The 24,841-nt window shown below is 38.6% G+C and overlaps 4 protein-coding genes and 1 non-coding gene across 5 annotated transcripts; 4 read left to right on the forward strand and 1 right to left on the reverse strand.

Moving 5' to 3' along the window:
• Nucleotides 1-302: 302 nt before the first annotated feature.
• On the reverse strand, nt 303-1,246 carry LOC145898319 (melatonin receptor type 1B-like). Its single transcript, XM_082986750.1, has 3 exons — nt 1,022-1,246; nt 761-909; nt 303-441 (listed from the first exon to the last, which is right to left on the reverse strand). The coding sequence occupies exons 1-3, from the start codon at nt 1,244-1,246 to the stop codon at nt 303-305; spliced, it is 513 nt and encodes a 170-aa protein (XP_082842876.1).
• A 3,240-nt stretch (nt 1,247-4,486) lies between these two features.
• Nucleotides 4,487-6,807, forward strand: LOC145899214 (rhodopsin-like). The gene is made up of 7 exons (XM_082987946.1): nt 4,487-4,538; nt 4,736-4,920; nt 5,138-5,237; nt 5,441-5,597; nt 5,760-5,871; nt 6,278-6,397; nt 6,661-6,807. Exons 1-7 carry the CDS (start codon nt 4,487-4,489, stop codon nt 6,805-6,807), a joined length of 873 nt encoding a protein of 290 aa, XP_082844072.1.
• Nucleotides 6,808-9,162: 2,355 nt separating this feature from the next.
• Nucleotides 9,163-11,115, forward strand: LOC145899274 (uncharacterized). Its single transcript, XM_082988008.1, has 6 exons — nt 9,163-9,306; nt 9,393-9,611; nt 9,862-9,955; nt 10,090-10,238; nt 10,439-10,475; nt 10,681-11,115. The coding sequence occupies exons 1-6, from the start codon at nt 9,217-9,219 to the stop codon at nt 10,731-10,733; spliced, it is 642 nt and encodes a 213-aa protein (XP_082844134.1). The 5' UTR covers nt 9,163-9,216; the 3' UTR covers nt 10,734-11,115.
• Nucleotides 11,116-11,615: 500 nt separating this feature from the next.
• On the forward strand, nt 11,616-15,919 carry LOC145897804 (uncharacterized). The gene is made up of 2 exons (XM_082986248.1): nt 11,616-14,814; nt 15,097-15,919. Exons 1-2 carry the CDS (start codon nt 11,658-11,660, stop codon nt 15,312-15,314), a joined length of 3,375 nt encoding a protein of 1,124 aa, XP_082842374.1. The 5' UTR covers nt 11,616-11,657; the 3' UTR covers nt 15,315-15,919.
• A 2,868-nt stretch (nt 15,920-18,787) lies between these two features.
• On the forward strand, nt 18,788-18,859 carry Trnap-ugg (transfer RNA proline (anticodon UGG)). Its single transcript has one exon. It is a non-coding gene; the product is annotated as a tRNA-Pro (tRNA).
• Nucleotides 18,860-24,841: the final 5,982 nt, after the last annotated feature.

Genomic DNA, 24,841 nt, shown 5'->3' on the forward strand with positions numbered 1-24,841 from the left:
TCATATCTATATTGTGTTTCTTGATTAGGACTTGCCATGCTATAAAATGCGTGGATCGCAGCTCCAAAGCAATGTGGGAAGTCAAAATCAAAACATTCGCGTCATAGGTTAAGTTACTAAAAGTACATTATACTCTGATGACGTATGTATATTCTGATGACGTAAGTATACACCGATGACCTAAGTATAGGAACCTGAATACAACAATCGCACAATGGTTACTATAAATTGAATATTGTTTCATTATAATAATGCTACACACGCAACAACCACAAACATCTTTTGGCAAATCTTTTCAATACTTACATCGTGTTGCTCCAGCCAAAAAGCACTGGTGTCATCAAAAAGTGCGACCAAAGCACGATGGCGACGATCATGGCGTAGGAATGTTTCTTGGAGAAAACTTCGTGGAAAGTGTCTCTCCGCACAACTGCCCAGTATCTGAAAGTGAAAACCGCGTGTTGTGGAGGAACCAAGAAAATGATACGAGCTGGCGATTATCATACGGGCGATTGACCACCCACAGTTACATTACAGGCCACGTAATGCGGAGTTAATGGAACACATAGACGCATGCAAATTATCAGTAAACTGTATCAATCGTTCACCACTTTACTTCTCTTTTCTGCTGTATGAAAACCAATTATAAAGAAAACTTTTTAGCTTTGGTAACACACAACGACATTCGTCATGCGCAACTCAATACAATTCGACAACATCACCGTTATTAACTGTATGTTTTTAAAGAAAGTGGTCTCACCTATTTAACGAAATAACAGCCAGACATTGCACCGACATGACACAAGAAGTGCAAATAAAATATCCGGCAGCATCACACAGAGCATGGGGCAGAACGTTACGTTGTATCAACAGGTTGGCAATTATCGGTGGAGTTAGAACGCCAGTCACCTAAAACACATCAAGATTTTTTCATTCTGTAACCAAATATGTTTCTACTCTGCCTTCCAACCTCTATTATTTATATCAGTTTTGTGACTTACTAAATTCACATTTTACTTACTATAAGATCCGCGACAGCCAAGGTGATGATGAACAAGTTTCCGTTTTTGTGAATCTTATTCCCGTGGACAATGGAGCAAATTACCATCAAATTTCCAAAACTACCGACGAGCGCAACCAAGATTAGATAAACGACATCTATTGCAGTCCCAGCATCAATTGAAGAATGAGTCGTAATATTCGTGAAATTTAATGTGCCATTATGTATGCCAGGGAGTAGCGGCATTTTACATATGAATCAAAACGTCTGAAACAGAAAAGTATTTATCGCCTACCAGCAAAATTAGGCTGCTTCCATTGTCCAATTTACATTGATTTTATGGCTACAGAATAAACCAGAACTTCATGCAGTATCGCCTAAATAAGTTGACGATCTTCAACACTTTTAACTTTGCCATTTTATGACATTTGAAACTGAACTAATGACCGCGGTTATGACGAGTATTCATTATTTTGCTACGTAAAAGTCCAAAAACTACATTACCTCTTATGTTGTTGTTTAACGATGTAACTTCATAGGTGCCAGAATTTCTTAAATAAAAGAGGGAACTTGTCTCGGTTTTACGATAACCCAGTCAGGATGTGCGCGAATCATTACACAGCAGCTTTTTCTGAAGGAAGTTTCAATCACATGTTCCTGGCTATACAAGTTCGTCGCGTGTTATTCCTGTTTATCTTCCGTGACAACTCAATGCATTAAAACTTCAACCATGCTTCTAACCAAAACAATGAAAATAAAATACAATTTTGTCTTGTTTCATTGAAAAAACTAGCTGAAAATAACCACTAATTGCCTATTTATGTGTAACCACTTCTGCTTTCTCGTGCCAGTCGTCTGTCCGACCAATCAACTTAAACCGAACGACTCCGTTTCAATCATGGTGATTAGACAATGCCAATCGAAGGACAGCGTCAGCCTGGCAACTTGGTGAATTTCCAGATGAAAGCAACCTTTCACAAAAATATCTTGTTCGTCTCAGATCACATCGCTGGTATCTTTATGGAATGATTGACAGGAATCGCTTGTGGTTTGATTCGAGTGATTAGAATTGGCTTCGTTTAATCTTTTCTCCATAAGTTCTGGGTTTTCAACACGACTTAATAAAATAATTCAAATTAAACCAAGTCCAATATTAACTTTATAACATTTAGCAAGAAGCAAAATGAAGCATTCTACCGCAGTCCGCTGCACCCCAGGGATAATGTTTGAGCAAAAAAAATCAGTCATTGTTTTATTCCGTCTTCGGAACAGCAAACTCTTCTCCAATGCCGTAAAGTAAAATAACATAATTTTCTTCAAAGGGGACTTGATATTTCTGATGTTTGTGAAGGATCAGTTGCATTGAAATGGTATTATTGCTTTTAACGGTTTGTTTCTGAAGTTTTCAGGTGTGTTGTTGACTCTTAATGTCAGAAGATCCTTTTTTGAGTGAACAAATTTGATACTTTATCAATACTACCACCAACTTTGATATGAAGCACTATTTTTTTTCTGTATGGGAAAATTTACATTAATATGTCTTTTGAAGCAACAAACCTCTAATTTATGCCAGCAGGTGTATCCGGACAAATTGGTTTCGCTTATATAAGTATCATCAGTTTCTTATTCAAACAGAATCAAATATATTTTGCGAAATGCATACTTTGTCCTTCATATGAACAGCTCAAGGAACAACCCAACATCGCACACAAACAATGCCACCCAACTGCGTCTCGTAACCTTATTCACCGCCGGACCGCTGGAATCCGGGATTATCTTTGCATGCAATCAGTGTTAATCGCACTTTCCAATCTCTTTCTCATGCTCGGAAAGCTGAAGGATGAACTCGATTCATTTTTACTTCGACCTCACTTGACGCCGGTATCAAAATTTTGTATTTGCCCACAGCGAAAAAAAAGGTTCTTGAAGAGATAAAAGGAAGGGGACCACATCTGTCGCTACTGGTAAACACGATTCTTGCACTTGGGATTTGAACAAGGTCAGGTGCGATGCAGGGGAAGGCGAATGTGGCGAACTCACCCAGGAATTTATTATAATACAGAAAAAAACAATGCGGTGGCAGACGAAAGGATTGCTTAAGATTGATTTTCAATAATCACTAGCGTACTTTGTCTGGCGCATGCATGGCTAATGGCGAGCTCAACTCGCTACTTATGCGCCACAATGGGTTTTTGATAGTAATCGTCCCCCTTAGAGGAAATTCCTGGATCCGTTCCGGGACGGGTTGTTTTTGCATGTGGAAGGTCTATAATATGAATTAGTTGAAGGGAGAGGAAAAAGTCAATTTTAATTGTAATTAATGTTATTGGTGACGAAATGGTTTGTTGGCGACGATTTTTTTAGTGATTTAGCCACAGAATCGCACAGCAGTTATGGATGAATCGAATTTATTATTTCCAACTTTTGGAAGATCGTGAGATTCGAATATTGCTATGTAGTAGTGGGGAGTAAGCGTATTATCGTAAGAGTTAACGGCGTGGTTTTAACCTTACTTGCATGTCATGCGGCTTTTTAGCTAATCAGTTAATATGCGTATATTTAAAAGCAATTCGGAATACACAATCAGCCAGCTTAACATCTAAATCTTCAACTATTTGAAATATTTATATACGTGTGAAATAAATGACCTTGGAATAATGTCACAATGTCACCTAGTTCGTTAGAAATGCGCGAAAAATCGATTTCATCTGCATATGCATCACGAGTTTCTGCAAATATGTGTATGGCGGCGAAATCGATTTTCCGGCTATAATAAACTAGCTAGTATACTATTAATGTTGCTTACAATAACCCTTCGCTGGGCGTTCAGATAGCAGGAAAACTATGGAACAACTTCATGGTCATGTATCGCATATGACCTTTTGGGATCCCTGGCGTCGCAAGTATGATATATATTACGTTAATTCACCGCCGACAAGAGGAACTATGTTCAAAATCGCGGATATTTTTGTCATTTCTGCCTTGATTTCTACACAAATATTCCGGACATTTAATACTATAGGTCTCACTGGTGTAGTTTTGGCGACTATTGCTGATACATGTCAGGGAAAGTCCGGTCGTATGGCAACCACATTAAACGCGACCAACATGCAACTATGAAATCGTACAGAGGGACGGGAAAAATACGAAAACATAGAATATGCGATGAATATTGATTCGAGTAAATCCCTTGGCAATGGATTAGGGCTATGAAATTGTAATCTCGCTAAAGCCGATTACTCTGACAGCGGCACAAAGAAGACTGATGATATTAAACTACAAACCGCTGCAAGTGCGCTGTTATTACTAAGAACGTATATTTCAGAAAACATACGATGACTTTGGTCAGTGTGTAACTATTTATGTGCAAGATTTCGAATAAACTGTGCATGTAGATTTCGCTTTATATGAAAAAATTGACATTGTTAAGTATATGCAAAAATATTTTGTAATCAGGTGTTAAGAGATTGTGAAAAGTAGTGCAAAATGAAATCCGAATCAGTGCGATATGCCTACGGGATTGGAATGGCCGTGCTTGGTAAGAATTGAGTCAAGTCCTGTAACCTGTAAAACTCATCAGCATATTGACCAACTTAAAAAACGTACATTTTTCAAAAACATGTGGTTCTTATCCATCAGCGAAACGTTCCATGTATCAATGGTGTAAGACAATGTTGCGGAAACACACATTATTATGTTTACATGAAATTCACATATCTTAAACTTTTATAACAGGCGGGATTTGCTGCTTTGGTTACGCCCTACTCTGGTTGCTCTTATGGGGACGCCCCGATCAAGTAAAAAAGAATCGCTTTCTGATTTCTTTGGGTTACTCTGACGTCATGATTGCAATGCACGCATTTGCTTCGACTGCTGCTGTTTTCTATGGAAGTTGGCCATTCGGAATGGCTGGATGCTACGTAAGAGCGCTTTACTTTTTTGGGAATTTTAATGTACTTTTGCTGCCAACATGCTGACTAAATCATTAACACATGCTAGCTAAGTTGTGTGAAAAGTGAATAAATGGATAATATTTAAATGATGTTTGTCGGTTCAGTTGGTCGCATAAACTCTTCTAGATTCGTTCTTCCGTCACTTATGTAAACGTGACTAACACGTGTGGTTATGCGAGAACAGGTCGATGCGATTATAGGAATGGGCTGTACTTTCGTGAGCATCTCCAATGCAGCTTGGATCGCACGAGACCGATATTACAGAGTATGCAAACCAATTAAGGGTGAGATGGAGCTTTAATCTGCCTGGGTATACTAAATATAACCGCAGTCCAACTGCTTAATATTGCATTTAAACGGATATGCTGGAATTTGGCAATTTCAAGTTTTGTTAACGGGTATTTTAAACCTAAATAATCTTAATTTATTCTGAATATCCTAATTGAAACTTCAAACACAATGACAAAAGTGATATTTGTATGAACAGCTGGCCAAGGTTACAAGTTTTACATCAAACTGGTTTGGTTTCTTGGAACAATCGGCGGTCTGCTTCCACTCATCGGATTCGGCGAGTATGGCTTTGAAGCGGATGAGCCCGAGTACCAGACCGGCTGTTTGTTAAAATTCAACACCGAAATTACGAAGTAGGTGAAATAGAAAATTACTCAAGATCCTCATTCATTTAAAAATCCCCTTTCATTCATAAAACTTAAAGATCGCCTTTAATTAGTTGCAAAAATGCAACTTTTTTACTGCAGTAACATTTTTTTATCTTTCAATCACTATTTGTATGTTTTTTTGTACAGCAAATACCGTTTCTACATTGTGATGATCGCCACCGTATGGTTCATTCTCCCTGTTTACAATATCATCTCCTACTACGGAAGCATCGCAAAAGCGAACAAGAAGTCGTGTGCCGTAAGTTGTGACATTGATTTCAGAGCAACTTCTTACGTACAAACTAACTTCTGAGGAATCGAGATTCCGGAACCATTACATGTTTATTTTATTCTACCGACGTTTCGCCAGTTATAAAATTATACTTAACAAAGGTTTTGGCTAAACTTCGGCAAATCAAATCAGTGTTGAGCAGGTTGATCAGTTCCTCATAATTTACAATGAGCCTGGCAGCAACAGTAATACAGTTACAAACTAACTATAAAGGCTTTTCTGACCAAATGTAGCATTGCTTTTTATTTGTGTGCAATGACAAATTCTTTTTACACACCTGTTCAAAAGCATTAAACTTCTCACACCATGGAATCCAGTTCGGAGTAAAATCAGGTGGAGGGAAAATAACAGAGTTTGTTTTGTGTCATCCCAGATGATGTGGGTCGTTCCCACGCAGATGATACTGAGCCTGACACCTTATGCATTCTACGCTTTCCTGTCAATCTCTGTCGGAGTTGCATCTTATCCTGATTACCTGGTCGCAATCAACAATGTAAGTAAAGCAATGTTTTGTAAACATTAACGTCACGGTTGTATTTCCGCACCTGGATATTTCGTATCCCGATAATTATCAGATTGTTGGAGAGCTTTTTTTACCTTTAAACACACCTTTTAACCTACTTTTTGCTAACTCTGTGTCCTTCCCTGCTTGATAAATAGTAAAATCATTATGGCATGCACTGAATTATGGAATCGTAACAGTCTGGCTTTCAGCGGCACCAAGCGGTTGACAATAATACAAATTTTATTCCACAGCTGGCAGCAAAGGTCTTTATCGCCACCAACCCGTTCCTTTACATGTGGAGTGATCCTGTTCTTGCCAAACTCTTCAAGAAGATCATTTGTGGTCTGGATGTTGGCGAGGAAGAAGCTGTGACAACCGATCATCAGAAATCCCAGTAAATCCTGACCAGATCCTGCATGTGTGTCGTTGTGAGTGTGACTGTACATGGTGTTGACATTTTAGCTTCCAGTGTCATATGTTAATGTCTTAAAATGTACTTTGGTTTTTACTCAAGTAAAAGAAATCATTGACTCCGTTACAATTGCAAACTGGTTAGGAAGTAATGTTTAATTTTTTATTTAAAATTGGTAGTGGTAAATTTTGTTGTTTTAATGAAACCTGGTTCGAGGATCAACTTCTAATGTTTTTGTGTTTAATCGACAAACTTTATTGCTGTTGTCTGCCCAATTTCTGTGAACTTTCACAATAAAAAACGAACCTCTGGTTATAACTCATTGGTTCTCGTGTGTGACGAACTTTTCGCGTTCGACGAACTGTGAAGGATTCACGGACTTACGAGGCTTCAATCATAAATTCATCAGAACGATTTATTCCAATGTTAACAATGTTCAGTCCCAGAGGGTTGACCAAGCTAACTATTTGCCTCCATATTTCGTGAAAGAAAACTCAATTTCAAAGCTGCAGACAGGGTGTGTACACGCACTGTTTCGCCATGTAAGGTCTCATCAGTGCAGCTGTTGAGTGACACTGTGCTAGCTTTCACACTAGCAGGCACACTAGTCTCCACTTTGTGGTACCTTTCAACGTCGATCTGCAGGGTACCTTATACTAGGTACCGAACAACAGAGACGACGAACCACTGTGGAGCGTACTACAAAACTGATGAGACCTCACAGGTCGAAACAGTGCGTGTACACACCCTGTCTGCAGCTTTGCAATATTATGGCTTTTTTTGCACATATAAAACTCAATTTATTTTGTTTAAATTGTGACGCAATGCCCTTGGAAACTTAAAACGACAAAACGACGCACATTTCGAGAACCCCGGATGCAAATACAGATTTGTTTTTACCATACATGGATCTGGCCACAAATCCCGATCAGGTTTTCTGCTTGGTAATGGACTAATGGTTTTTGTCTGTGGGGCAGGCGGGCGGGCGCCTGTTCAAATTCCCAACCGACAAATCCCACTCAACTGTTTACAATTCTCTGTGTTTTTGCATGGATGTGAGCAATACAATACAAACAATTCGAAACTCAATGACTCATTCACTGAAAGGTTAAACACACACGCGTTTTTCATGCATGCGTGGGTCGAAAACCAGTTCCTTGCTTAGACTGTCATTGCTGTGTCCAGCTTTTTAATTTTTAGCCAATAATCCTCAATGTAATGAAGCCAGTTTGAATCCTCTGCTTTAGTAATGAAGGAATGACATTACACTGTGATATTCATATACACAAAGGTAGTTTATATTGTCCCTGTTTAAATTAACGTCAAGACATTTCTCCGGTTTTTTCAGTTCCATGTATTTTTAGTGACAAACTGTATATCAGATATGGGCAAATTCGACGTTTGGTCATTTGTCCGCCCGCCAAACGTTGGTTAAATTTAGTGTCCATCACAAGCCCAGTTCATATCCCAGTTTGGCGTAAAAGCATAAAACTACAACAACTACTCTTCGTCCAATTAATAAACACAAAAACAATGGCCGGCCCAAAATGTTTTTGATAAATTCTGATAGAATTGCTCACAGACCTGGAAACATTTAAGTTAATAGCAATGAATATTGTTTCCATGTTTGCTAATGAACAGGAAATTTACGGGAAGTAAAGCGAAATGCTTAACACCCAAGTCATATTGCTTCCACTACTTTACAACATGTATATACGTTGGAAATTATTTGGTGTAACGAAAACTTTAAAACAACAAACATTATACTGACGAAATATGACTTCCTGTAGTTAAATCCGGTGGCAGATCTTTGAGTCATGTTCCTGCATTCTGGAGGCTTTCATATACGTTTCCGGGCTGTTATTTGACGATTGTGGGATGTTAATGAAGTTAGAGAGATAACTACAGTTGGCAGAGCAGGGTGCTGTCACTGGAAAATACTTGGACACAGATTGTTTGGCATCTTCGATCTAAGTCTGTGTAACATAGAAATCATGGAAAGATTGTACACGATAAAAGTATTTCAATTTTAATCTAAACCAAAAATACCGTTGACGTTCGCACAGATTTCTATGTTGCACGTAATATGCTTAAGAAGAAGCCGACCTAAGTGTGTTCCGGTGTTAGTGTTTACGGTTGTCATGAGGCCCAGTAAAAAATACCAAAATGTGGTAATGAAAATATTTCATGAAATACTTTAGCGATTGGCAGATGTCAAAGTTCTGAATAAAGAATAAATCTGCAGAAAAATGTTTTTTTTATACGACATAAAACGCAATAAATGGAAGATTATGTTTATCTGTTTTATTTGCCGAATAAAAAAGAATCTATTTGCAGAAACAAAAACTTTTAAAACATCGAACTCAAGGAAAACCTTTTTTGCTACTCCTCCAAAATGATAGAGCTCCTTGCCACCACCCTTGAAACCTCTCTTCCAACTGTCACATCGTTGAAACGGGCGAAGAAAGTATTGAGGATATTAGGGGTGAGGTTTGATGCAACGTAAACAAAAAGCTCTTATGAAGAAAATGTTAAAAACGTAACAACAGTAACTAACTCATATATTTATAGATTGCAGAATTGACGATGGGAATTATGTGCACGACAATTGGAGTCATGCTGATGATTGACTCGCAAACAGCTCGTTACATAAAACTGTCCAAGTATTCCTCTTATGTACATCTGGTGACCTACATCAACTTGGCGGAGGGGATATGGTGCGGCGTGTGGCTTGTGGCTGCTGGTGTTACGGGAGTGGTTTGTGGAAAGAAGACTGTTACCCCATGCATGGTACAAACGACACAAAATTGTAAAAACACTATGCGAAAGAAATTCAGCTTAACAAAACTCTTTTCTTGTCCGGCAAATACGTCATTACATCAAAACTTAATATGACTCATCGTTATTAAAGCGCGATATCACGCATAAATGTAATTTCAAGTGAATAAATATTGTTGGCGACTTTACGAAACACTTTTTCGCCCCATATGTCATCATGTTTTTTAGCTTTGCGCTAAAATGAAACTATTTTTGTTTACAGATCAATTGGCACTTGACTTTTTCGATTATAGGCACAATTTTTTCCTTTATACTGATGATCATCTCTGTGCTTTATTTTATAACCTACCTCACACGTAAGTGCAACTTTCATGTCAGTTTATATTGCTGCACAGTTTCACTTCTTTTAATTTCTCCACACCGAAAAATGGGTGTTTAGAAACCAAATTCTTGTCAGACATATTGTCAAAATGACTGCCCTTATTTTTAGACTACCCGTTTGGTATGGTTATGGAGATCATACTTACCGTTCTGGGATTCGCTGGAACTGGAGCTTGCTTCTCAAGCGCCAAGTATTGTCCTCAGGCGACCACCGCCGCTGGTGTGGGAGGTTGCTGCGGTGGAGGGTGCAGTGAAGAGGCAAGTACTTTTACAATTTTATCGCCCAAATACCAGTGGTGTTCAACTTAATGTACTGTAGCTAGCGGGGTTTAATTTCAATAAATACAGGGCAGCATCTCAGACTTTTCAGTTCATTTTTCATTTTAAACTCGGAAATTTACGAAGCAAATCAGAAAATTAAGTTGCATACACCTGATAACTTTTGAATTATTTTTCAGCCACTTCATGAAAACGGTCCTACCCGCGAGAACGGTCGTAAGTATGAGTAAAAATATGCGGTCACTTTGCAATGTTGCAGCTATCAAATAAAGATTGTTTTAGAGCACGTCTACATAGAATTCAATTAACTTTAAAAAAGATTAATATTTAGGATACTGTGCGAATTTCGAAAGAAGCACTTACTAATAACTACATAAAATCCATTACCAAGTTTGCTAAATATATTTGAATTGCTTTTCAGCATCTGCAACCACAGCTACCACAATCGTAATGACTCAGCAACCAACCAAATGAACAAACACCAGCTGCGAAAAAAATCAGAAAATACCATTTTTATCGACCAAAATTTGTCTATTTATTATCCACAAAGATTTTTCTTCCATCGTTATACAGTAGCCAATAAAACCATTTAATAATTTTAACTTTCATAAAACATATTAGAACAATGGCTCTGGCATTTTGCGTTGTGTGAAAAACCCCAAATTTTTTTCGAAGCGTTGGTAGCAGTTGATAATAATAGTCAATGAGATTTACGTTTGTTTTTATATCAAAGTTGAACTATTTATGTTACAATTTTGCATGCCAACTTTGGATATGTATTCAGACGATTAGTAGTTCATTTGTGTTTATTTTGTTTGAAATAATTGCTTTGTTTCGAAAAATTTAGCCCTTAAACTAATACAAATATACCAAATTACTAATAAAACACTTCTGCTTTTCAATAGTCTTCAAAATAGGAAAAAAAATGGAAAATAATGATTTTATATTTCTATGCAGTATTTTCACGTGGGTTCAATCACTACCAAATAATTGTGAAAATACGTAAAATGTAAACAAATAAAAAATTACGAGAGTTGGCAACTAAATTAAAAAAACATTAAATCGTTCGTAGTTAAGGCGCCACTATCAAAATAAGTACTTCAAATAAAAACTTATTTTTAAGTGACTGCCCAAAAAAGTTTGAGGTTTTTGGTCACGACTATTTTGTTATAATATGCCAAGCACACAAAATATAATATGACAGGTCATTTTTTTGCTTTGGCTACTTAACTTTCACCTATAGGCTCCAGGCCATACCGGGAAATAATATGGTCTTGGTCAAGTGCATTTGGCAAGCAAGTGTGATAAAGGATTTGAAATGTGTGACATTTTGTGTTTTCTACCCCCAGAGCCTGTTTTACAGTTAGTGTATTAATTGTAAAATTAATAAAAAAGATTATGGAAAGTGATGACATTGAAATCTCAATTAACCGCACCTCCCACATTCTTATTCAAGCATTGCAAACTCAATTCACTTCTGAAGATGAGATTTTTTGCATTCTCATGCATTTGTCACCTTTCTTGGGTAAATTTCTTCCATTTGATGGAGAAATGTCACCATGTGAATCTATGGGGAGCCAAGCAAGCATAAGAAGAAGTAAAAATGAACATGTTTCCACCCAAAAATATCAAACACTAGAAAATTTCAAGTCCCTCACATGGATGCTTGCTACGTATTACAACACAAAGATCAAGGAAACGTTTGCAGCGAGCATAAAAACGACCCCTGAACATCCAAACTGTTTAAAATCTGCTTCTAAATGGCTTGTTACTACTTGTGTTCAAAAGATTCAAGTTCTAATTGGGGAAAGGCAGGCAGAGGAAAAATATCGAGCAACAATTTCCTCACACATGGATGATTTACGGCAACATCAGCTGACAACAGACACCAATCCCTTATCTAACCTTCCGCAGACCAAAATATACTTTGTCAGGTTATCCAGGGACGCAAGAATTTTGATTAAAGATGTTGTGACAAGCTTGCTGTGTGGAAAGGTATTTAAAGAAAAGCACCAGGTTTTGGAGTTTATTCAGGACACTATACTTGAAAAGCTCACATATGGATTACTTTCTCTGTCCGACTCTATTGGGTCATTGAAGAACCAAGTTAACAAAATCAGGTCACCAAGTGCAAATGACAAAAGAGTTGAACAATTTTCCTCTGCTGCCAGCCAGGAAGAGTCACACCTTCCACAACATTTGTTGGTTGGTTTCACAGATATTGTTGATATATTTTTAAAGCTTGAAGCTTATTTAAAATCTCCAGATGTTCTGGAGATGCTTGATTACAGCAACACTGGAAAATCCAAGAAAGGTGTTCTGAAACCACATCCATTTAACTTACCTGACTTAATCCAATCCAGTCACCATACCATGCCCTACAGCAAATTGCCTTTGAGTTCAAGACAGTGGAACTGGCATGAATGCCTGAAAGACTTAGTACCTTTGTTGTCAGGGAGCCTTGCAAATTCTATACAAGACATAACACAAACTTCACTTGATGAGGCAAAGGAAAAGTACAAAAGCACTTACGATCTTGAAATGCTTCCTGCAGCATCACACAAATTACCAGGTTTCTTGCATCCAGTACAGTCCATCAAGTGTGTTGCACTGACATTAAAACATGTGCTGCAACTATTACCTCTTGCTATTCTTGGTGGGCTTAACAAACATTTAGTGAAGATGCAGTCTGATTTTCTTGATTCAGTCAATCAAAGTTTGAAGAACTTTAAACAGTATTTAACCACCGTAACTGATGATGTCCCGGAAAAAGCAACACCTGAGAACCTATCATCTGTACTGGCAACAGCATGTGACATATTGTCAGTGTTGCAGTTCTGTGCATCAAAAATGCAGCATGATAACAGATTACCATTTCATGGTGCTCTGCAACTTTACAAATCCCTTCGCTGTCAAATGTTGCAACTTTTAATCCAGTACCACAAGTCAAAGTTGAGCACTCAGCTGATGCATGACCCAGACAGTCATCATTGGACAGATATGCGGGCATTTTATGAAGGGGAACGAGGTTCATATGCCATAGAAATGTGGCATTCCTATTGTAAGACCTTGATTGTCGATCTACGAACAAAATTGCACTGTGGTATGGTGAGAGAGATTGTTTGTGAGCTTGTATGTGATATAGTTCAAGTTTTGACAGATCGGTATTGCAACTGCGTACCGTCGCACAATCGCAGCAACCAAATATGGCTCGATGTTCAAGGCACATTAACATGCTTCTATGACTTAATGTGGGACATGTTTGACAATCCAGCTGAAATATGCCCCTCATTTGAAACTACAGAGAAGAGAAAAGATCTAGTCATAAAACTTCACACAGCTTTATCTGAATTATTTGTGTGTGGTGTCATGGTTGCCTCACCTACAGAGGAGGTTCACGATGTCCTACGGCAACTGGAAGTTGATGACTTTGGAAAAATGAAAACAATCCAATGGTTGCCATACATTAATCAGACCCTTTTCCCTTCCAACTGGGATGGTTTGGTACATTCTCTCTCTGATGAGGCAGAAATAATGTTGTACTTAAAAAGTTTGACTGTACAAGATGACAAATGGTTGCCACAAACCCTTCATGCATTGGCAACCAGAAACTGTCATCTTGCATTAAACTTGGTAACTGGAAAAGTTGATCTACCTCTTAGTAATATGGTCCAAGTGCAGGAAGACGTACTGTCAGCTCTCAGGGAAACCCACATGTTTCCTCATATCATATTCTCATCAATCCAAGCAATGCCAGCATTTTCAAAGTCCTCTTTTCTCAACCTCGAGTTTTTGAATTCCACTCCTGCTTCAAAACTTCACCCCTGGCAAAACTTTGTTAAAAACCTGGTGATGCCAATGGTGTTCGATGCTTTGACTTCAGCAATCGGGTTTCTTTCATCTCATACCTGGTGTGCTGTAACAAGAGGAGTTATTGACAAACTCCCCATAAACTTCAAATCAATGATCCCAAATGCTGACATCAAAGATAAGGAAGTATTGAAGCACATTTCCCTGTGTCTTGTCCTAAAAGCTCTACAGGCTCAGGCTTATTCAATGCCCGGTAATGTGGTGCACTTTTTCAAGCTAGTTGATGACTATGTGAATGCACCACTAACTTTGCAGTGTCAGTCTTATTGGTGTCATATTATGTTGCATGCGTCAAGGTCTGCAATTCTTAACTTCCAATACTGGAAGGATGCAGTTGGAGTCGATGTAGAAGTTTTGATGGGAACTGAGTTTATGGACTTGTCAACCCTTTTGGTTGGTTTAAACCAGTTCCAGGAAATGATTAATGAGAAATATGCAGTTGCAGGCATTTGTGTTTCCGACGTGATTGATACATTTGGACAGACTTTCCAACACATAACTGACCAAACAGTTGAAATGGACAACATGTTTGATCAAAGACAAACCCTCCAATATCCTGTAACTGAGCAGGAGGTAACTATAGAGGAAACTCGTGCTGTAAAACGATTGTATGGAGAGTTATGTAAGAACTTCGACAATATAGCTGAACAGTGGAACATTCAAATAAGACCTTCAAATTGCATAGGTGAGTCCAAAAATGTGTTAAGTTTCATATGGTTTGTATCTGCCTGATAATTCAAACAAATATTTGGTACATACAAGACTAGTTATGTGTAAGCTGCAAACAGATGGCCACTGTTTAGACCTGAAAGGTCTCAAGACTAGTTGTGTTCGCGAACTTCTGGTGTTTAGATATATTGTTTTTTACATCTTTACTTGCAAACAGTAAGACTGTAGATTTATTTCCGAAGACAAAATTTCTTTTATTACCACACAATGCTAATGTTTTGTTTCTTTATGATTGCAGAAAAGCCAGTGTTGGGGTCGTTTTTGGACCACACAGCAATCGGGAGTGCAAAGACTGATTGGGAAGAGCTGTTGATACACTGCTTTATGTCTGTTAATGGAGATATCTTAAAATACCACATGAAACATAGGGTTGACATGCAACCAAATGCACACTTAGATGAACAGCAGAGAGACTGGGTTCATTTTATTAAGCAGCAATACCTTAATCAAATTTGACACTTCAGTAGTTAGTTGTAAAATTTTTGCTTCAAAAATCACAAAAGTTCTTCAACAAAATTGGTCAGTTTAATTTAAACTTATGTGTGTGTGTGTGTGTGTGTTATTTTACAAAACATGCCTTTTAATGTCTTGGGTATTCACTTGAAATAACTTACTGTGCTTTGTATGATACATGTGTTTCTGAACCGATATTATCCTCTGTAGACATATTGGTAGAAGTTTTTAGTCATTACACATTTTTTTAATTATATTTGTTCTCATTGTTGTGTGCTAAAGTGTGTGGATTAAATGTGGGACTGCCTTTAAAATAAGTTTGTCAGAACTCGTTATATGAATGTGCATAAAATTACTTGAAAAAAAAAATTTTTTTTGAAAAGAAAAACTTATGTTGTTTAATATATGTTGTTAAAATTTCATAAATCTTTTTGGACTTTTATATTGTTGTGTTGCAGGCATAGTTTATTTTTGTGGAATAATTTCATTGAATTTGCACTTTCTGCTTTATCTTTTTTATGTTATATTCTGTTTTTCATAACTACATTTATAGCTTCAAGGTTATGACCTTGTTTCTGATGTTTGTTGCAAAACATTTTGATAGTATAAGCCAACACCCTGTCTCAATATATTCAAGAAAGAAAGACAAACAAAACCAAAAGTCCAACGTTTCAGTATCTTGACTAATGAAAGTTATGCGTGGGAACCCTCTTAACTAAAACACACTCTAATATTATGTGTTTAGATACAAAATCTGGTTGGTTAACTCTACATTGGTCTACCTCACATAAAAGTAAAACCCATCACAATAACACAGACGTACAAACTTAATATCGCCCATTATCAATATTTCTTCAAATTTGGTTAAAGAATGTTAGCGCTCAATCAAGAAAATTTTTCCCCGCCACCTGGGGATTCGAACCCGCGTTATTCTCGATCAAAAGGCACAATGCCTTGCAACACACGTCGTATAGCGGACACGTGAAAAACAACTTTCTGCCACTTGTGGCACTAAAGCGTTGCCAAAACTACGAGTTGAAAAACACATCTACTAACAGGGAAAATTAATGTGATTTCCGCAATGCGTTCTGCTGTATTTTGAAGTTTCGTTGTTGCTTTAACTAGACGTTACTTTATCATTCAGGGTTATTATGAGAGGTAAGATAGATCTACTTTGTTTGTATATTTCGCGTAAAACTGTGATTTCATCGGCGCTATAGGTGCTGTTATTATTGAGCGATGTTTCGTGGTATCCTTTTTACTTTTATTCCTTCTGCTGCAACGATGTGCGACCTCAGCGCGTATTCAAGTCGAGCTGTTCGACTGCAGACTCCAACAAATACAAAATCAATCACTCACAACAAAGCTTCGCCCCGATAACGCTTTACAACCTCTTTGACTCCACTCAATGTCACGGTGGCTCCCGAAGCACGCGAACGACGCTCCTTGTAAGAATGGCAAGGGATTACCTGTCGTTCAAACCTTGTCTCGTTGTTGCAAACGCCAGTGACACAAACTCACAAGCATTTTTTTTTTATGAATGTGAAACTATGCCTGCGTTTGTGGCTTGTGACGCAACCAAATTTCTTTGCAAAAGGTTTATCATCACTTGGAGATGTTGTTTTTTGAGATAGCTGAATTCAATTTTTTTTCAAATTGACAGCTACGTGATCAAAGCACTTGAAATATTGATTGGGTCAAATAGGTTCAAATACGATTTTCACTGCCACCACGTGGCCGGTTCAATACAGTTCAATAACAAAACAACGCCCAAAATCTGGCACTGGTTAACTAAAGAAAATCTAATTAGGCGATAGTTTGACTCGCGTTGCCAAAACTTTTATGTTGTTGTTTCGGGTTTGGGTAACGCCCCTGTCTATCACGTCCATCCAATTTGACCGGTGAAGTCATAATTGTTTACGGAAAGGTCGATTCGTGACTTTGCGTTAAGTTTACCTATGAACTACCGTGTTCAAGTTGGATTGAATCATGATTAATAACGTCTCAAAGCTTGACTGATGTTTGACACATATTGTTCACAACACTTTGTAAGTACACCGCACAAGTATTATTCGAATATGAAACACAGAGTGTTCGAACCGTATGGGTTTTTTTACGTGTCGTACAACCGAACATAGTAAACACATCAGCACCATACAAAGTATTTTGCCATCACATTTTCAGAGGACTTTGCCTCATTACCTTCGCAATTTTGTCAAAGAAGAGTAAAAATTCTGAGAATAAAGAGATTGGCACATATTGTTGAAAACATTGACATGTTTTATTTAAAACATTTCGGCAAGAACCCATGTCACCATCAGTTAAAAATGACGCGCTTGGTCTAGCTCTAGGATTGTATGGAACTGACCTGACTGACGTCGCAAATCATTAATAGTGTTCCTGAGTTAAAATTGTTGCGGGATTTCGGACGTGTGAAACGAGGAAACAAAAGTTTCAACATTTCCGTCTTCTTGAAATTAAGTGACTAAATGTCTTTTGCGACTCCATCTACATCCAAAGCACAGGGTTGAGATTAACTGAATCTTTATAATTACAAAACAGTTGTAAGCCAACAGACATGGTGTAAATGCGGCAACTACAGGGAAAAGTTTAACCTGAATTTAAAGATTTGCATGCAAATACCCATATGAAAGTGGTAATTTTGTGCTACAATATTTCCATTTAATTATTGCCTGTAGATGTCAACGATAGGACATGTTATTATTACCGTCTGTCAATTTTACACTTTTCCGAAAATTGGTAATTTCAATTTTATTAATGTCTGCATCCCATAGCATGCCACAGACGGAAAACCAACCACTGGCTTTTAACTGACCCCTAACCACAAATTAAGTTGTCTGCATCAGCATAGTTTGCCCGTGGAACTGTGTTGTTTACATATTGTAATAATTTAAATAGGTTGAAAGATGCAAATTCTGGTCAGGCTGTCGCGCGATTTGCACGAACACGTGAGTGGCAGTAGTCTACTATCGGTCCAATTCTTGGCAGAGTCAGAGGAAAAGCATATCCGTTATTCCAGCAATTCCTAATCACTACAAGCAGTGATAGCGACGCTCGAAAGTTCGTGATGCCAGATCGGGTACAACATGGGGAGTTTTTAATCTGTTTGACGTCACTCATTCATGGAAATTATACAGTTTAACACCACGCCTTCTCTACATGGATATACTTTATGGATTTGGAAGGGCGACTGTTTGCTTGTGATTAGCAATTAGTGTAGGTGATGGTCGATTATTGCCGTTAAATCGCCCAGATGCTCTTATATGAATATAAAATAAATGTCTTGCACTATTATGTAGCATTGTACCCCCTAAACAACAGTAGGCTACACTAAAACAAAAAATATTAAGTCCGGTTTGGTGAATAACCGGTCGATATTTTGAACAACACACGTCGCATGCCCGGGTTACCAACCAACGCAATCACAACCTCGTTTTCGAGTTCGACCATCGTCTGGCTCGTTGGTCTAGGGGTATGATTCTCGCTTTGGGTGCGAGAGGTCCCGGGTTCAAATCCCGGACGAGCCCAGCTTTTGCAAATCCCGTATTTTCTTCGCGCCAGTTGTTTCTTTGATAAAGTTTCGAAAATATCTTTTGCCCCAAGGCAAATTTTGCAACCAAATAAACATTCAGTCTTTCCACTTTGTAATTTGAAGTGCTCGGTCGACTTTCGCTTGTGCATTGTCATGTAACATCACCATAATGTTTATTCGCTTTGCCAGGTTAGAAACATTGACTTTACTCTTAATCCACTGAAAAGAAAACAAAGTTTCAAGTTACAACTGTAACGTTACACCGTCCAATGGACCCTGGGAAAATGTCCAGCAGGCAATACACACTTTCTAGTAATGTTCCAGGGAAATAACAACTTGTAGGAGGCGATAAACCGCGTTTTCAAGAACCCTGTGTGTTTTGTTAAGTACAGTATTAAGTGTATAAGCCTATTTGCCCATTTAACACGAGCACGTTTTTGTTCCTTGCCTTACATTTTTTGTCATTTGTTTATGTGAATTTTAATTTTTCTATATTAGATAGGCTTGCATTAGTCATATTGTCGTTATAAGTGTACTTGTCAATAACAAACATTTTATAATGTTTTTGTTGCTGCAAGGCATATTGTAACTTAATAATCTGTTCTTCTGGCAAAGATAAAACGTAACGTCGGTGAATAAAGTTACGTTTTATCTTTGCCAGAAGAACAGATTATTAAGTTACAAACATTTTAGCCGCACAGTTTTTGTGTAATTTCAAAATTATAAAGAGAAATGAATTTGTTCAAAAGACACAAGCTCACAAAAATGATAACGCCGCTAAATGGTTCGATTGCGTCAACAAAATTTCAGAAGGAGTGTCCTTTTCTCCACGTTGGTTGTCTTATGCACCGACACGTACTTGCTTACCTTTCGGATTACAAACTAAATTAACTTTCGTCATTATCTTATGTTGGGTAAGAGTCGGGGATTTACGGCAAGCTCATGCTTTATCCGGATGTTTAAGGGATTAACTCACTTGATGTATATATTTTTTTAATGTCAAGACTAACATAATTTAGGCATATATACTTGTTGCTTATAGTATTATAATATTGTCAACATGATTAATTAATTTTCTGTGTTTGTGCCACGCGCATTTAATGTAAAGGCATAATTTTAAAATAAAAACAAATATTTTTTGGTTTAAAATTTTTGTAATTGAATCAAGATAACGACGCTTCGCTAAAACATGCTTTTCAAAGGGTTTAAGCTAAATTCCGCCCAGAGTAATTGCTCAAAAAGCAAGCATTAGAAACTTTCCGTGTAGTGGTTTTGCGAGTATGGCGAGATCATTAAACGGTGATAGAAGTTCGCGGTTCCGCAATTGATTTACAACGGTGGGAAAAACCTTGCGGAAGTGTCAGGTTGTTTACGTGCTGACATCGCTTGTTTGTTTTTCTCGACTTGCACAGCAAGACCGACCAAATGCGATCCTCAATCACTACGACTGTGTGTACGAGAGCGAGACGACCTTAGAAGCGCTTGGGATGGGCGCTGTTTACTATTCGTAATACCCCCGTTCTTCAATTCTCACGCTCTGCCAAGTGTTGTAGGGCTTTTGTTTACGGCGGTCGAAGTACGCGTATACGCAACGTTTTGTCGTATTTGCACAAACACTGAAACATTCGAAGGTCAGTTCTCCCGCGGTCACAACCTCGACCCTTTCCACAACCTCGTCATTAAAAGACGCTCATCACTTCTCGCGACTATTGCCAAGTGCCGCCAATTTCCACATTAAGCGGCGACTAGAAAGCCATGACACAAGGATGGTAATTGACACATGGCACTTACGGAAACCGCTACGTACCACACCCTAAGCAGGCGTTGAAGATTGCCTGGCATCCGGTTCGACCCGTCTCACAAGGGAAAGGCAACTCTTATATTTCGGATGTTTCTCGTTTTCAATCTGAAATACTTGAGGTCGAAACATGAGGTGCAAACATGAACACTTGAAATCTTCCGTTCCCACAAGAACGGAGCAAAAGAATTTTGTGTTTCGTTGAGATCGCTCGACTCAACAATGTGCCAAGCGAACCGAAATACAGAATATTTGGGTTCGTTCGAAAAAAATTGAACGAGTATTTGACCGTGGAAATCTTTACGACTCGACGTTAAGAAATCAAAACCATTTTTTACAACCGCATATCGTCAAATACGGGCAACACGTTAAAACAATCAATTGAATTTTTCTTTCCAAACAAGGTAATCGCGAACGGTTGAAGTCATCAAAACTTTTCTCCAGAAATTTTACATTTTTATCGGAACATTTCGAACTAAAATAACTTTTCTTTTGTCGATTGACGCAGGTTTTCCACCATGCCACCTTTCCGTGCATGAAAATTGGCCGCGCGGAACACCAGCTTCCCGGTAGAGCAAGGGGGTGCAAGCACAGTCGCCGCTTTATAAGGGCACAGCAAACCGTGTTCATAGTTTTCTTCGAAACAAAGCACCCCCCTCTTGGTAAGCAAGCCATTGCATGTTACTTGTGGGACAAATTTACTCGCACGCCACTTCGATTAAGTCTTGAAATCCAAAATCATGTTTCGCGCCTACGTCACAATATCTGCTTTTGTCGCGTCATAATTACGTGTCGCGGTTTTCGATTTCCGCAATTGAACTCGTATTGACACCAAGGAAAATTTCTGGAGAGGAGAGATGCCTTCTAAATATTCGGTGAGCTTGTTTCACCATGTTGGTGATATTTTATTACCTGCAGCGGCGCCGATACACGTTTCAGAGGTAAACACCGGAGAGAAAGCGCGTACGATTGAAGGTATCGCTTTTCGACGGCAATAAACATTCCGAACGGATCGCGGCAAAATGGCAGAACGTTTGAGACGCATGAAATGTGGGGAAACGACAATTTGTAAGAGTCGCGATCGCGTGGTCGTTAAAACCGCTGCGAACAATGGTTCCGCTGTCACTGAAAATTATCTCACTTGGCGATCGTAGAAGAAATATTTTAGTGGTTTTCCCTCGAAAATGGGAGATAACAAAGTGAACACGCCAGCCGGTGGTTATGCTTACCACATACTGTTCACCATTTTCCTTACCGCAAGTTACGTCATAGCATCAGAAGCAGCAGCATTCAATATTTCCTACACAAACTATTTAAACCATCTATTTAAAACACATGCATCAACAAATGTTGCACAAACCTAGTTTAAAAATGTTGCACAAACCTAGTTTAAAAATGTTGCACAAACCTAAAGGTTTAAAATTCAGATAAAATTTACATAATTTGCGCTGAATTAATTTACAGTATTGAAATCTTGACGTTAAAAGTTGCTACGTCATGATCCGTTACAGGGCCCTGGGGTTATCTACAAACATCTGAAGAAGTATAATGTGACGTTTAATAGCGAAGGAACCACGTGATTTAATAGGGCGGCGCTTGTGATGTTGTGTTGCGTGGCATCTGTAACAACGGAGTGGAAAGTTGTCGCTGAAAGTCAATATCCGAATTCTTACTTTGCAATGGATCTGGCCAAACTACTGCCAGCATCTAAACTGCTTCCTGGTGCATCTGCTGGTTGTTACAGTTGGTGGGAAATGCCAACCAATACAACCAGGGTTAGCAAATTTTTGTGAGAAATGAGGTTTGCTTGTGTGCAAAGTGAATTTAATTATTCATGAATTAAAATTAATTACACGTCTTGGTTTTATGACAGTGAAACTGATAAAGTTTTCCATTCCTATTTCACCAGCGTTAAAATACTCAGAGATTTTTATAAACCCCTTTTTATTATAGGTTTTACGCTACGAAGATTTGCTAAAAATAGGTAAACTATATGTCAAAAAATACCCAATGAACCTCGCAAAGGTGATGTGATGCATTCCAATGCTACTGTGGACTTTTGCAAAAACAATGATAATGGTGCAATTACGCTTGTAGCAACAAACATTTCCGTGGTGTTGAAGCACCGCTGGTCGTACCAAGTGGCCGAGGTACCTAAAACTCCAGGCTGAGATCTTCGGTGAGAGTTGGTGGAGATTCTGTACCAAGCAGGGGAAGCGCGGGATGAAAATTATGCGCCTACCACCGTCGATAACGCGATCAAAACGCCTCGGGCTAGTCCCGAAATAGTGGCCTGCCTTCCGTGCCAGGCAAAGTGATGTTCGCGATGTTAAAGGAGAACCGCAGTTGGGTTTATGTTTTGAGTAAACATGTCGCGAAACCGGACAACTTACATCTTGTTGCGTTGGAATTTATCGCAAAATATTCCTTTCTTTAACTTGTGGAAATTGCAACAATCCAGAAGTTGTTTTTTAATAAACAAATATTTCACGTGCATTATTGTTACACTTCCAAAATTACGACCATAAAAAATAGGCCAAGGAAACAACGCAGCACCCTAAGCTTTGTCAGTGCTCAGGTTAATGCAGTTCTTTGTATGTTTGGAAAAAGACAAAATTTTTTTATCAGGGTGCCAAAACTTGCTGTAAAACAAAAACTGCAATGATTATCATGACATGGACACCAGAAAAGCTACCAAAGTTAATAAATTTTGATACACAGGCCTGTTATAACGAAATGTCGGCCCATGAAGAGATGTCAAAATGTCACCGACAAACCTCACGATTTCGACCTAACCGGGAGCCGCTCATTTCCATTCTATGTAAAGATCTTATCTCAACAGAAGTTGAAGCGGTCGGATGCGTGGTTTTGATTAAAAGAGTCGCGACACTGGACTAGTCGTTATCACTCGATGACACTACAACCTGTTGAATTTTTATATGAATTTGTGTTAGATTGTGATGGATACAACTTTGTACTCAAGTTATCACGATTACAAGCTACGGCAAAGTTATTGTTGCGCAATACTTCGCATAATAAACTTTTTTATTATCACGACATTCAACCATAAAAGAAAAAAGTTCTAAGATTCTTATATCTCTGGCATGCAACCGTGATATCAGCAAAAATATCGACGTGAAAGCAAACACAAGAAAAAATCCCGAGGTTTGTCAAATCGGACGTTTTCCACGTATTTGTTTGTGACGAAACAATGAAAAACGCGGTAGGGCGCAGAGGGTCGTCCCTCCTCACACGGATGCCTCTATAAATTCGAACGTCGCGACTTGCTTTCTTCAGACGCGCGAAGTTGGTGGTGGGAGGTGGTGACTGCGGTGACCAATACGTTCTGTGACGTCACAAACGTTACCGATGAGAGTAAAACGTTTTCCGAGCAGTGGCGTTGTATCGATTGCGCTGAGAGTTTGAGTTGGATACGCGATAATTTAGACAAATTGTTCTGCTAATGTTTAGAAGGTGGTGGTGGGGGTCAAGTTGTCGTTCGTGTGTCACCAAATGCTTGTAGTTAAGAGTAACAAGTTGGATGTAAGTGTGTGCGAAACTTTTTAAGTCCGAGTATCTCGGAGGATGATCCGTTAAAGCTCTATCCACTTTTAAGAGGCTTTTTGTCGTAATTGGAGGTTGCGAAATCCTTAAGTTTGCAAAACATGTTACGGGGATAACTGTTGGCGCTGTGGTATCGTTGGCGAGCTACCTTTAAAAAAAAGCTCGGAAATTCTTGTTTATTTTATTGAAAAGCGCTGATGCGATTTTATACAAATTGATATAATGGTGGACATCGTAGATTCAAGGGTGTATTTTCATCGTTTGATAAAGTACCTGGAAAACCTGATAAAGTATCAGAGGCAAACATATTTACGACCTCGGGCGTTCGGGCTCCTTGTATTAATGCTTCAAGTCGGCCTAATGCATTGCCTTTAATGCACTGATTATGTCTGATTGCGGCAAGACCTCCGTCGTTTATGCTAACGCAGGTGCTCGCGTTGACTTGATACACAATAATTGCTGCTCGACATCGAAAGGTTTGCAGAATTTCGCTCTGGCATCGGATCAAATATTTTAGTGGCAAGTACAAGTGCACGTCTGCACCAGGGTCGACCGACCACACTAATCGTACCTTTAGGGCATGACCGAGCCGGCGTCCTGCAATATTTTTGCCGG

Source organism: Ascidia mentula, chromosome 4 (assembly GCF_947561715.1).
Source record: "Ascidia mentula chromosome 4, kaAscMent1.1, whole genome shotgun sequence".
Classification (NCBI taxonomy): Eukaryota; Metazoa; Chordata; class Ascidiacea; order Phlebobranchia; family Ascidiidae; genus Ascidia; species Ascidia mentula.